A 13,096-nucleotide genomic window follows, 5' to 3' on the forward strand; every position below is an offset into this window, starting at 1 on the left:
ATAAATAATCGATTATCAATAATCAATTATGACTTGCCATAATTGATTATCATGAGCAATTATGAGAATTTTTAAGTAAATTTTTTACCGTTGTGCATTTATTAAATGCATAATCAATTACCATAAGTGAATAATTGATTATCACACGTTAATTAGTTGACAACAAATTTTTGGACGTATCGTTGAGTGAAATCTCTATAAATTAAATTGGGACTCTTATTCTAAAATACGAAACATACAAGAAGTGTATTTTCGAAATTCTTATTTGTAGTGTGCAGTGATAAGTGTTCTAGGGTTTGTTGAACCCTTGTGCGTTGGCTTTGAGAACTTGGCGTGTTGGCATAGAGCGAGAACTTTCACAGGGAGTGTGATTAAGTGTTGTTGTTGTTGGCATAGAACTAGAACTTTCATAGAAAGTGTGATTGAGTGTTGTTGTTATTGCCGAGTTGAAAGCTTGTCATCCTTCGTGAAGCATTCGAAGGAGGTGTTAATGCTTTGTAAAGATTCAGAGGAAGTGTTCATCCCTTGTGGGTTACAGGGGTAATGATTTACATCTCTTGGGGTAACAAAAGAGGTGTTCTAACCTTAAACTGCTTTATTTTCTTTGTGATTGTAACAGTTTGTTGGTTTGTGCCAGTGGAACGTTAATTCTCGGTTGAGATTAACAACTAGACGTAGGATCTCTATGATCCGAACCAATATAAAAATTACCTGCGCAAATTTCTCTCTTCCTTACTCTTTAAATTTGTTTAAATTGTTTTAAGGAATATTTATATTTACGAGAAAATTATTAAAAGAACGATTTGCAATAAAAAATCAATTCACCTCCTTCTTGGTTTGTTGAACGCGTTAACTATTTCACTGCGCCGCTCTGACAATAAGAAAAATAAGATCAGATTAGCTGAAGACAAACAAGAAAACAATAAGAAAACAAAAACAAAACATTAATATCAGGCCAACCTTAAGTAAACACTTAAGACTCTAAGAAACATCAAACTTAGAACCAAAATTCCCAACACATAAAACCTTAAGAAAACACTTAAAGACTCTAAAAAGCATAAAGACTTAAAACTAAAACCCTCAACACAAAAAAACCTTAAAAAAACACTTAGGATTTTAGTCAAAATACCCAGACACAATATTAAACGACTATTAAGTCAAAAGCGTCTAAAAGAGTTGAAACTAAATACATAAATATTATCATACCTAAAAAATATTCAATTTAACTCTTAAGAAAAAATGAAACAATATTAAGACAATGTCATTGACAAAACACTCTAAAAATAATTTTAAGAATCTAAAAATAATGAACTGACAAGAAATTCCAAATTATAAAATATAAACTAAAAAAAATAGTGACTTTGAGTATACTTTAACCAGGGATTCTTTTTCAAAAAATTGTTTATATCTTAAAACTTCTCTTTCAAAAACAAATCAAACGTAGTCGTTTTCAGAAGGGGGAAAATTGGGAGAGCGTGCGAGAGAAAGAAACGACAGTAGCGGGTGGTATAAAATAGTGGCTACATTTCTTGAAGAAAAGGACATGAGTGAGAAAGCGTCGCAGCCAGCGATGTCGGAGGAAGATTTGGATTTCGAGAAGAAGGTTTCGATAAAGGAGACGATGGAGATTGATCCATCCAAAGTCCTTGTAGTGCTTCGCGATTTCCTCGCAATTCAGCAACGCAGGGCCGAAGCATATTCCAAGCTCAAAAGGTTAATTAATTACTTACAAAGCTTTTTGGATTCCGTCAAATTAAATGTCATTAATTTTTTCTGTCAGTTGTTTGAATCCATGGCTCCGTCGATGTTACTGATACTATACTTTAGGGTTCATAATTTCAGCTTTAGGGAAAAATAGTTTTATTTTATTTATTTGTTTGTTTTCTAATAGAATTGGTTTCCGTACTATGCATTTCAAGTCACGTAATAATATAACTAAAATGCTCGAATCTAGGTGCTTTACTTTGTTTCTGTTTTCATTTTCGTTTTCTCTTTTTAATTACGCATCCGTCACCTGTTCTCAATGTTCCCTGTTTTCTCTTTCTTTCACGTTCTTGTACAAATCTTTGAAAATGGAAAATATATCAAATTGAGGTGAAAATTTTGTGAATGAAAAGTGGAAATAGAAATGAAAAAGGAAAATAGAAATAAAAGTAAATGAACCCCTAGGGATTTTTTTTTCATTTAATTTACTTTTTCTATGACTGAATTAGAATTGTGATCCAATAATAGATTAACATGTATCGAAAGATTGCTATTTGTTAGCTATTGTAATAGTAATTACTTTAGAAGTTATGAATCTAATTTAGATGCAGCGGTTTACACAGCCGTCCTATTAAAGTGTGACATGTGTGGTAAGTTTGTTAAATTTTATAATAGCTGCTTTAAATTTCGTAGCTAGAATGAGTTTTGATACTTAAATTTTATAATAACTGGTTTAAATTTCGTAGCTAGAATGAGTTTTGATAATTAAATTTTATAATAACTGTTTCAAATTTCGTAGCTAGAATGAGTTTTCATAATTTGACAATGTAACTTTTCTATAGAAAGTAAATCCTAAGCGAGCCAATGTTACTTTCCCATGACAAGTTTAGTAGTTCGAGCTTGTCATTATAGTGTTTTCTAACGCTAATTACATTGGAATTTGAGACTTTGGTTCGATGTCCATCTTGTCAGGGGGTTTTCTGACTACATGGCTAATGGAGGGGAATTGGCTTATCAGCAGCTTTGCGGTGAAATAACAGTAGAGTTTAGTGATTGCTCGAAAAAAGTGTGTCCATGATCTAAACATTATTAGTTTCTCTTAACAAAAAATGGGGTTTTGTTTATTTTTTACTGTATTTGTTTAACTCTTTTCCTTTACCTGATTTAGCATAGGTCCTTGAAATGGAGGCATTGTTTAGGAGCTCTGATTATTGCCGGGAAGATCTAGCAAAGCTTCTTAGAGCTGTTCAAGATCAAGAAAAGCAGAATCTGTTTCTGGTATGCAACTGCTTCATTTTACGAATATAATAGTTCCTTTTATCGAAGTAAAATTCATTGTTTGCAATTGTTTTTATTGTTTTAAAAATCTATCTTCTTGTAGTTAGCTTTATCATCTATCTTTCTGGGAATTCATTATCAGACTAAACGTGTTACCAAATATGGTTTGCATTTAATTCGTTCTCTGCTATCTTGATATCATCAAAGCATACTTTATCCATTGATATCCCGCTGTTGTTATACTGTGTTAATTTGTTGAAGTGTTTCATTAAGGTTGTACATGTAGAAGTCCTGTTAAATTCACTATAAGTAGTTATATATTAATTAAATTGATGCTGTTAGAGCGTTCTTCCACGTCTACACCTAAACCTCACTGTATTGTATTTTTTCTCTTTCTTGGGACATCCGTAAGTTAACCACTGTAAGCGTGAAACCACCTCTTTCAGGAAAGACTGATGTTTATGCTCTCAGTACTACACTTGGTTGGACTGGGTTTTTCTCCAACTTAAGAACTGAAACCTGTCATTATTCAAAATTGAGACTGTATCACTTAGGCATATTTTATTGTGTGATCACTAGTAACATGCTTGTGATTTTAGAATTGTTCCATGTACTAGAATTGCTAATTTACAAAGTAAGAGGAATATACTGACCGTTAAATCCTATCAAGAGTAATTAATTAAGAGTCAAACAGAAATTCGCGAGTTTTTTAAAATGTCATACATTTTTAAGCAATGTGATCACGTGAATTTAAAAGTATAGTTATTTTTAGTCGTGTAAAAATTACTTTCTAAGCAGATAATGTGACAAAAGTCATATCCTAGTATTAGTTTTACAAGGTAAACGAAGGGTAATTTTGTTGAGTGGAATGATACTATTTTTGTTTTCTTTCACGTTGGTAGTGTTAATTGTGACTTGTAAAAAAATGTGGTTAGTTGTGTCATAAAAAAATGTTGACTTTGGGGACAAATGACTTTACTCTCTACACAGACTGTCACCATTCAGAAGTTAAAGAAAGCAGGTCGCCCATCTGAACGTCTGGTGAGCCATGAGAATTGCAAATTTACAAAACCAACGGAGCATGAATGTGTTCATGTTCAGGAGATTACTGAAGCTTCTGGAACTGAAGAAGCAGAAGCAGATGCTGAGTATGACAATGCTCTAAATGAAGCTATTAGAGGTGTTCAGGATGTTGTGATGACCATCAATGAACACCTAGAAGAAGTCAGATATGAAATTGCTGCCCTTGAAGCGGAGTGATTCTTTTCGTCACGTTTACTTAAATAATAGTGACTAACTATGATTCACATTCAATCATTCATTTGCTCATTTGCGGGTGAATGGATAGGTCCAGACGAAAATGTCTCTGCAATCCGTGAAATGTATATAGACACCTGAAAAGAAATGCAGTTCATGAATATTGTCGGTCGCCAACAAGTTAAAATTCATTTTGACACTTCTGAGTTATATTATTGCGTCAGAGGTAAGTTTCTTACTGTGACGTTGAAGCATTTCATAGTTTGTGGGAAAATCACATTTTGTGGTTTTGGGGGGATTCACTGCATTTGTTTTTACCGGATCATTATGCAATTTGGAAATTTGATCAATTTTGTGGTGAGAAGTAGATAAGTATTTTTTTCATGATAAGGAATTTGTTTTTTTAGGTAAGACATTTATGTGAAATTAAAAATTTGTGTTTAGATTTTTAGGTAAGGAATTAGTGAAAGTTTTTAACCTTTTTCAAGTAGAGTTTATATTTTAACTATCGGTATTTGTAAAATATTACTTTTGTTTAGATTTTAAAGTAACTTCTGTTTTCAATTTAACAGCAGTTTTAAATTATCATTTTCGAATACATTAATTTTCTTATATTTGACATTGTAAAAATCTAAAATTAATTGATCCTTTCAATATGTGAAATATTAAAATGAAATATAATTTTTTTAATTAGATTTAAAAAAAATGCTTTGTTGAATCATTAGTATCCTTTCCATTCTCTTGATATATTTTTCAATAGGCAATAAGATATCCCTTTCATGCAATCCACTTTGAACAATCTTCAAAGTGTATTAGATAACAACAATCAACATGGATGCTAACAAAAGTCTTGATCAACCCAGAAGCTTCTTATTGTGCAAATTCTGATCAAGCAGTGTATACAACACAATTCTCCTTTAGCAACTCCTCAAAGAAAGATCACAATTGTCTTCTTGATGAGTTTTTGGAGCTCAATTCTTTCAAATAACAATCTGAAAGAGAATATGAAAGTGTTAGATTTCCAAAAGTTCTTTGAAACAACTCAGGTTTCATCTATTTATAGATTTCTATGAAATAGACGTTCCTACAATCGATTACACTACTAACATAGTCGACTGAATTAAATCAGTTATTACAGTTAAGACGTTGTAATAGTGTTTTAGTCAAACCAATTAATTTCACAGTCATAGAAGTTGACCATCATTCATTGCTAAACTAAATTTTAAAAATATAGTTGTTACTATTCATGAGCATAACTGAATTTCAAAACAATCAACAAATACAGTCGAATGCATGGCGCATACAGTCGACTACAACATGTCAGAGCAATTTGAAATTCTTTCCTTCACAAAATCTCACATAACATTGTTTCACAAAATTTGTGCATAGTCACAAGCTTAGTTCAACTTCCTCCATAATGAAGTCGACTTACAGCTTACAGACATGCAATACAATGTAAGTTCACAAAAGTGCAGATATCAATCAATAAGCACAGAACATGTAAAACATCAACAACATGTATTATTAAAATTGTGTTGTCATCATAAAGAACCAGAGTGATATAGATATTGTGTTGTCAACATCTCAACAAATTCAGTTCCATCAATAAACATTAAAATATCCAAAATTAATTTATACAACAAAAAACACTTTTTAAGACATTTTTATTTCACTAGCTCGACAAGTCCAATTATCACAAATTCTTTTTAAATTAATTTTTTAAGCACAAAAATTGAATACAAAATAAGCTTAAATGGGTACAAATGTGCACTCACGAGATGGTTATAGAATGTGTTATTTTCTATGATGGTTAAAAAATTAACTGTCATAAAAACATGTGGTTATAATTTAAATATAATGTGATGCATAAATTATCGTATTTGAATGACAAATTCCTTGCATAATCAACACAATTCCAAACCAAGGATATTTTTAATAAATGAATAGTAGAAAAAATTACTAAAACACAAAAGTGGATGAAATGTTCTAAAAATAAAACAGCCACAAAATTCCGTCTAAAACATAAAACAATGACAAATCTCTATTTATTGTAATAAAAGACCACAACAATATGTAGAGTTTTTCTATATAGTATGGCCAATTGAAATAAATCTTTGAGATGTAGATAAATGGGACAAAAATACTAAAAAAAACATTAGAAAAGAGACCGTAGTATTATTAAATATGAAGTAGCAGATATTCAAGTTTTAAGAATTTTTCTTAAATTTAACTTTAGATTCATTCTTAGCATCTATATAACATAGAATTATTGTTAAACTTATCTTTCTAATTACGTTAAGACTAACAAAACCAAAATCTACCAAAAAAATATATGGATATCAAATCCAAGGAATTGGTGCGTAATTAATAAGCTTAGTGTTATATAGTTAACCTAGCTAAAAAGAGAAAAAACGTAACGCATAATTAAATGCCTATAAAAAATAATTCATTTTATTGAATGTTCAAAATTTTTATATTTTTCATGTGAGTTTCTAAATAAAGTGATGTAACTTTTAACTTTGCAGGCTGAAGCACAAAGCACAATATCACGAATTTGGACTATAATAAAAATAATCTCCAAATCCCTAATTATCTTTATAAAAAATTACATCATTTTATTTTTTAAAATTAAATACTAACATAAAAATTAAACCAACCATGAAACAACACCGTTTGATAACTATAGTTAAGGCTTTAGAGTTAATTTTTTTAATTGTCCAAGTTCAAAGTGTTTTTTTGAGGTTGTAAAATCAAACTAACAACCGTCTTAGTTGATAGTAGAGACTCAATTAAAATATATATATATATATATATATATATATATATATATATATTTAGAGTTAACTATATTATATTTTTTATCTTCATATTTTGATATAAAATTAAAATTTATTTCTTCAATAATTTTAAATATCTAAAGTTTAGCAAAAGATATAGCAAAATTTTAAATGTGATAAATTTTATTTTTCATTAAATTCAAATATTAAGAATATATTTAATTCATATTTTTAACATTTAACAATAATATTTTTTGAAAAAAACTTGATTAAAAATACCTAAATTTATAAATGACTTAGAATTAATTATGTATTTTTTTTTTTATATTTGGTATGAAAACATACAATTAATAACAATATAAGATAAAAAAACACATGAACTAACTCGACAACACTAAGGGTGTGTGTATTTTAGGGTAGATGATTTGGGAGAGTGAGTAGATGGATTTGTTATAAATTTTTGTTGTTTATTTGAATGAATTTGGAGGTGGATAAAAGTGGATTTGAAAATAAAAGTTGTGAAAATTGGTGTAGAATTTAATCGATGTGACAGATAAAAAAATTGTTCAATTGTAGAAATTGAAAATTACCAAAATGCTCTTAGTAATTAAAGTAATATAAAATGATAATTGTTAATGCTATATTTAATTGTAAAAATGTTTATAAAAAGAAAAATAAATAAAGTTAATTATTAAAAGTAATTTTAAAAATTTGTAATTTAGTAAAATGAAATAATTTATTTTAAATATAATATTTTTAAAATATATACGAGGGAGGTCAAAATAATGCCAGCCACAATTTCATTAAAGATGAGGGATGAGTATAATTTTCCCATTGTTTAGTATTTGTGATTCTTCTAGCATTCAAGTATGACATTTTACCCTCTTTCTACATAACCTCCTAATACTGCTTTGAACTGAAAGTTAGCCTTAACTTCTGGCATTACCATAGGTGTGTTATTAAATCATCTTTTGGTCTCTAAGTTAAGTTTTTATGTTCAGTTTAGTCTTCGCTTTTAAAAATGTTAATATTTAGTCATTATGATATGAAAAATGTATCAAATCAGTCCTAATGACATCACTTAATACATAATAAATCACAAGTTTTCATACCTAAGTATCCAATATTTTGTAATATGTGAACAAAAAGTTTATGAACAACAAACTTGTGATTTGTTAACTAATAGGACTAATTTATATTTTCGTATCATAAAGACTAAAGATAAACATTTTTAAAAACAAAGACTAAACTAAACGTCAAATCTTAACTTAATAACAAAAAAAAATTTAAATCAAACCGAATATAAACCATTTGGAACCAAATCCTCGATTCTGTAACCGAATTCACACAAACATTATAATATATAACTGACATATTTGACATGAAAATGAAAGCTAAAGATAGTAAGATTTATTAAATGTCTGTCTGCTGTCAGTGTTCAAAATACGTCCCACCAAGTCAGAAATCCTCCAATGAATTAATTGTGAGAAATAAATTCTCACCTAAATAATAAATAGAAACTCCATAGTCCATTTTAGCCCAAATGGACCATTCATGAATTTGACATGAACTCCGTAGTGTTCGGCTTGTATTATTATCATTTAAGAATAGTCAACCTTTTCTTTGGCATATATATATATATATATATATATGAAGATCCCAAGGATACCTTAGTGGCTTGCCAAATTAATAGTAATGACTTAAGACTTTGTTTGCCAAATTAATATTAGCGACAGTCAAATTGCAACATTATTATTAGTTTTAACTTAATTAACTGATTCGTTATGCAAAAAATTATTTCTTTTTGAATTAAAAAAAGTAAAATTATTTTTAACTTCTTTTATTAATAAATATTTATGTTAGTATTGGATTAGTAAGTTAATTTTTTAAAAGAAAAAAATTAAAAAACATAAAATTATTAGTCATTTCTTTCACTGAAATTTATATTCTTTATTCACGTTTATTTTTTTCATTCTCATGGATATCATTTATTGACATATACTTCATTTATTTATATTTTTTCTCATTTTTTTCATTTACTTTTTTCTCCTTATTTCTCTCATTCATACGGACTTTCATCTTTTATTTCTTTTACACTTTTCTCTTTAATCCATTATATTTATTTATTTATTTTTCATTTAACGTCGGTCAAACTGATTTAAATTAAATTAGTATTAAAAATAATAAAAATGTCTTAACCGTAGACCAATTTGACATTAAATTGTTTTAATTAAACCATAGATTTAAAATCTGACCCTAAACAAATTAACAAATTATTGTCCATAAATTTAGGATTGTATAATCGTGTGGTACAAAGTCGTCAATTTTTTTTTGTGACCATTGGCTTTTATTTGATACTAAATACCGATTTCTTCTTAGTAGAAGGTGGTATTTTAGTTAATTAATATATATAGTAATGATTTTTTTTTATATTAATATATTTAAAAAATAATTTGTAAAATAAATTTTTAAAAATAATTTATGTGAAAAAGTATTTTTTTAAATATTAAAATTAGAATGAAAATAAATTTAAATTAAATAAAAATATTTTAATAATTAAAAAGGTTTTATTTTAAAATAGAAGTATATATTAAAAATTGGAAAATGATATTTTAACACCATTTTTTGACACCATTTTGATACTGCACACATGTCAAAATGTGGTTGGACGATTTCAAATTAAGAAAACAAACTTTAGTTTTTCTCTTCCAAATATACCCCTGTCTCAACTTTTTTAATTTGAAATCGTCCAATCACATCTTGACCCTGTGCAGTGTCAAAATGGTATAAAAAAATGGTGTTAAAATATCATTTTCCTTAAAAATTATATCTGTTTCCCTCTATCATGTCATGACATGCGGTTTTCTTCTCAAATCTCATGCTGACGAAGGTGTAGCTCGTTTCCATCCTCACATTTCCCTTTAAATAATAGGAAACAAACTAAATACATTCATCCATTCCTATCTACCCGAACACTGCATATCAGTTGTAGATGCAAGCAGAGCACAATGGAGTTTTCTACCCTTAACAAGCTATTTTTCAACCCTCTTGTCTCTGCACTTGCACTTTTGTCCATTGCTACAACTTCACTCAACCCTGCAGTGGCCTCAAAACGCTGTGATTTCCCGGCCATCTTTAACTTTGGTGCCTCAAACGCTGACACTGGTGGCTTGGCTGCTTCCTTCCCTTTTGCTGGACCAAAACCACCCAGTGGAGACACCTTTTTTCGCAGACCTGCCGGAAGATTCTGTGATGGACGACTCATCATTGATTTCATGGGTAAACTTACTTATTTTCTCTTCCATATACTTTACGTGTTTAATGGTTTTTATTTTCAGGTACTACACATACATGCGTTAGAAGTACCATATCGACTTGAGATAATGTCAAATTATAATATATAAGTAAAGTGTAACCTCAATTTAAAAGTCGGTTTTATAAGATTGAGTTAGACTTCAAACCCACTTTTTAATATGATATCAGAATCATAGTTAAAGCTTATTCCGATAGAAAACTAATTTTATAGAATTAAATTAGACTTTAAACTTACTTTCTATCGTATAAATGTAGTGAGTAGTGTATGTGAATGTATTATTCTCTAAGACCACTTCAGGTGGTCATTATCAACCCAACATTAATTTTTCCTTTATGTTTCCTTTCTCTTGCACCCTCTTTCACTATCAATTATTTCCATTTCCTGGATGCACTAGATCCGTAAATTTTAATGTCTTTGACTTAACTTCTGCCTGCTTATCCTATCACCAGTAATAATGTTTTAACTTGTCCTTTTTCATTGTATTTAGGTAAATTTTTTTCCGGATATGTATAAATACCTGAAAATCTTAAACATGTTGTCGCATGATCCAATAACAATTGAAAGTTGATATTAGATGTTTAAGCAGGCACTTTTTATGTAACATAAATTTCGTTCATGAACGTTTTAAACATTGCATTGCTACATTCAATGATAAATACGATATGTCCAGTTGTAGGTTAAATAATATATATTATCTTCATGGATACATGTTGGTTAAATATAATATAAGTCTATTCTTTAATCAATTGTCAAATGAAGCATTCCAGAGAAGGATTTGAATTCTAATTTTGTCCCTTAATTTTGTAATTTCAGCACAAAGATTTGGACTCCCTTATCTCAGTCCATATCTTGATTCAATGGGGTCCAACTTCTCACATGGAGCGAATTTTGCAACAGCAGGATCAACAATCATATTCCAACAAGCTGGAGGGCAGTATAGAAGCAGTCCTTTCAGCCTTGGAATTCAGTACCAGCAATTCGAACGTTTTAAACCTACTACGAAGTTGATTAGGGACCAAGGTATTAATAATTTCAATGAAGAATTTTGAAGCTAATATATATGATATGATGTTCGTTTGCATATATATTATGGAATGTTTGTTTTTATCTTTTCTCGGCAGGTGGGGTGTTTGCAGCACTGATGCCCAAAGAAGAATACTTTGATGAAGCTTTGTACACATTTGATATAGGTCAAAATGATCTTACAGTTGGCTTTTTTGGTAACACGACTCTTCAACAAGTTAATGCGTCTATACCTGATATAATATCGAACTTCACATCAAATATAAAGGTAGTTGCATAATAAATACCCTTTCTACCTATATTTCTACGTAGTAGATTTCATAATTTATTATGCTAAGTTGGTGAACTTTTGTGGTGAAGAACATATACAATTTGGGGGCTAGGTCATTTTGGATTCACAACACTGGACCTATTGGTTGTCTTCCTTTGATTTTGACCAATTTTGAATCTGCTGAAAGGGATAAGTATGGTTGTGCAAAGGCATACAATGAAGTGGCTAATTCTTTTAACCTAAAATTGAAGGAAGCCTTGGCTTATCTTCGTAAGGACCTTCCTACGGCTGCAATTACATATGTAGATATCTACTCTGCTAAGTACTCTCTTTTCAGAGACCCAAAGAAATATGGTAAGCCAAATTAAAATAACATTATCAAGTTATCCTCAAACATATCAAAAAAATGTTTGAAAATTTTAATGTACAGGATTTGAGCTTCCACTTGTTGCTTGTTGTGGCTATGGAGGGAAGTACAACTTCAGCAATAGTGTTGGATGTGGAGGAACCATTAAGGTCAAGGACAATGATATTTTTGTAGGTTCTTGTGAAAGACCATCTGTTAGAGTGATATGGGATGGGATCCACTACACTGAAGCAGCTAACAAAGTTGTCTTCGATCAAATCTCTTCTGGGGCTTTCACAGATCCACCCATTCCATTGAATATGGCATGTCACAGAAAATAGACAATACACCAATGACCTTCATATCTTTATCATTGCGGTCCTCGGTCCTTTATAATAAAAATGGAGTGTACTTTGTCTCAGATTTAATTCTACTATATTATAGACATGTTTCATTTTGTTTCAAAATGTCTTGGTGACTTTTACCAATTTCCTTTCATAATAAAAATTATAGAACAGTGTCCAACTTACATCCTTCAATATAAAAGAATAAATTATTGCTGCAATGTTCAAAAGATCAATTGTGAAGAATTTTATAAATCATATGCAAGCAATGAAGAGTTAGAAGAAAAATTAACATTTTATACAAGCGATGGGTCTTTTATCCCTATCAAGAATGGAGGCACATGTTAAACATATGTATAGAAGGCAAGTATCTTCATCTCCTCTCTCTTTTATGGAGGTTTAGTTTTATGTTTACTTTTTTACATTAACTTGAGTTAAGTTGACTTGATTTGAGTTGACTTATTAACCTTTGACTTGGGTTGTTTGTTTTGTAGATTAAGCTAGTGCTAACTTGGAGGAGGATAACACTAGTTGGACTAAAGGAGAGCCTTATCCTTGGAGCCAATAGTACCTAGCACCTATTTTGGAGAGTCTTGGATGGCAAGGTTGACCTTCTCTTTTCTAGAAGATCAATGGCACCACATGAAGCCTTGGGACTAAGGTAGGGTTCTCTCTTTTTTAAGACCCCTTCATTTTACCTAGCTTCTAGAACATTAGTTAGTCTTTATGTGTATGCACCCTTTGACTTTGTATTTTTGCTAAGAGATCTCTCACCCTCAA

At 29.8% G+C, this 13,096-nt stretch overlaps 2 protein-coding genes across 2 annotated transcripts; both read left to right on the forward strand.

Annotated features, from left to right (window-relative positions):
• The first annotated feature begins 1,442 nt into the window (after nucleotides 1-1,442).
• Nucleotides 1,443-4,442, forward strand: LOC106764070. The gene is made up of 4 exons (XM_014648284.2): nucleotides 1,443-1,713; nucleotides 2,677-2,770; nucleotides 2,878-2,982; nucleotides 3,973-4,442. The coding sequence occupies exons 1-4, from the start codon at nucleotides 1,544-1,546 to the stop codon at nucleotides 4,240-4,242; spliced, it is 639 nt and encodes a 212-aa protein (XP_014503770.1). The 5' UTR covers nucleotides 1,443-1,543; the 3' UTR covers nucleotides 4,243-4,442.
• A 5,486-nt stretch (nucleotides 4,443-9,928) lies between these two features.
• Nucleotides 9,929-12,439, forward strand: LOC106764178 (esterase). Its single transcript, XM_014648413.2, has 5 exons — nucleotides 9,929-10,295; nucleotides 11,146-11,352; nucleotides 11,454-11,623; nucleotides 11,716-11,980; nucleotides 12,057-12,439. Exons 1-5 carry the CDS (start codon nucleotides 10,025-10,027, stop codon nucleotides 12,311-12,313), a joined length of 1,170 nt encoding a protein of 389 aa, XP_014503899.1. The 5' UTR covers nucleotides 9,929-10,024; the 3' UTR covers nucleotides 12,314-12,439.
• Nucleotides 12,440-13,096: the final 657 nt, after the last annotated feature.

Source organism: Vigna radiata, chromosome 6 (genome assembly GCF_000741045.1).
Source record: "Vigna radiata var. radiata cultivar VC1973A chromosome 6, Vradiata_ver6, whole genome shotgun sequence".
Taxonomy (NCBI): Eukaryota; Viridiplantae; Streptophyta; class Magnoliopsida; order Fabales; family Fabaceae; genus Vigna; species Vigna radiata.

Coding starts and splice junctions, on each gene's coding strand:
- LOC106764070 (XM_014648284.2), top strand. CDS start 1,544: ATGAGTGAGAAAGCGTCGCAGCCAGCGATGTCGGAGGAAGATTTGGAT. Junction 1,714..2,676: donor GCATATTCCAAGCTCAAAAG/GTTAATTAATTA, acceptor CCATCTTGTCAG/GGGGTTTTCTGACTACATGG. Junction 2,983..3,972: donor AAAAGCAGAATCTGTTTCTG/GTATGCAACTGC, acceptor CTCTCTACACAG/ACTGTCACCATTCAGAAGTT.
- LOC106764178 (XM_014648413.2), top strand. CDS start 10,025: ATGGAGTTTTCTACCCTTAACAAGCTATTTTTCAACCCTCTTGTCTCT. Junction 11,353..11,453: donor GAAGTTGATTAGGGACCAAG/GTATTAATAATT, acceptor TTTTCTCGGCAG/GTGGGGTGTTTGCAGCACTG. Junction 11,981..12,056: donor CAGAGACCCAAAGAAATATG/GTAAGCCAAATT, acceptor TTTAATGTACAG/GATTTGAGCTTCCACTTGTT.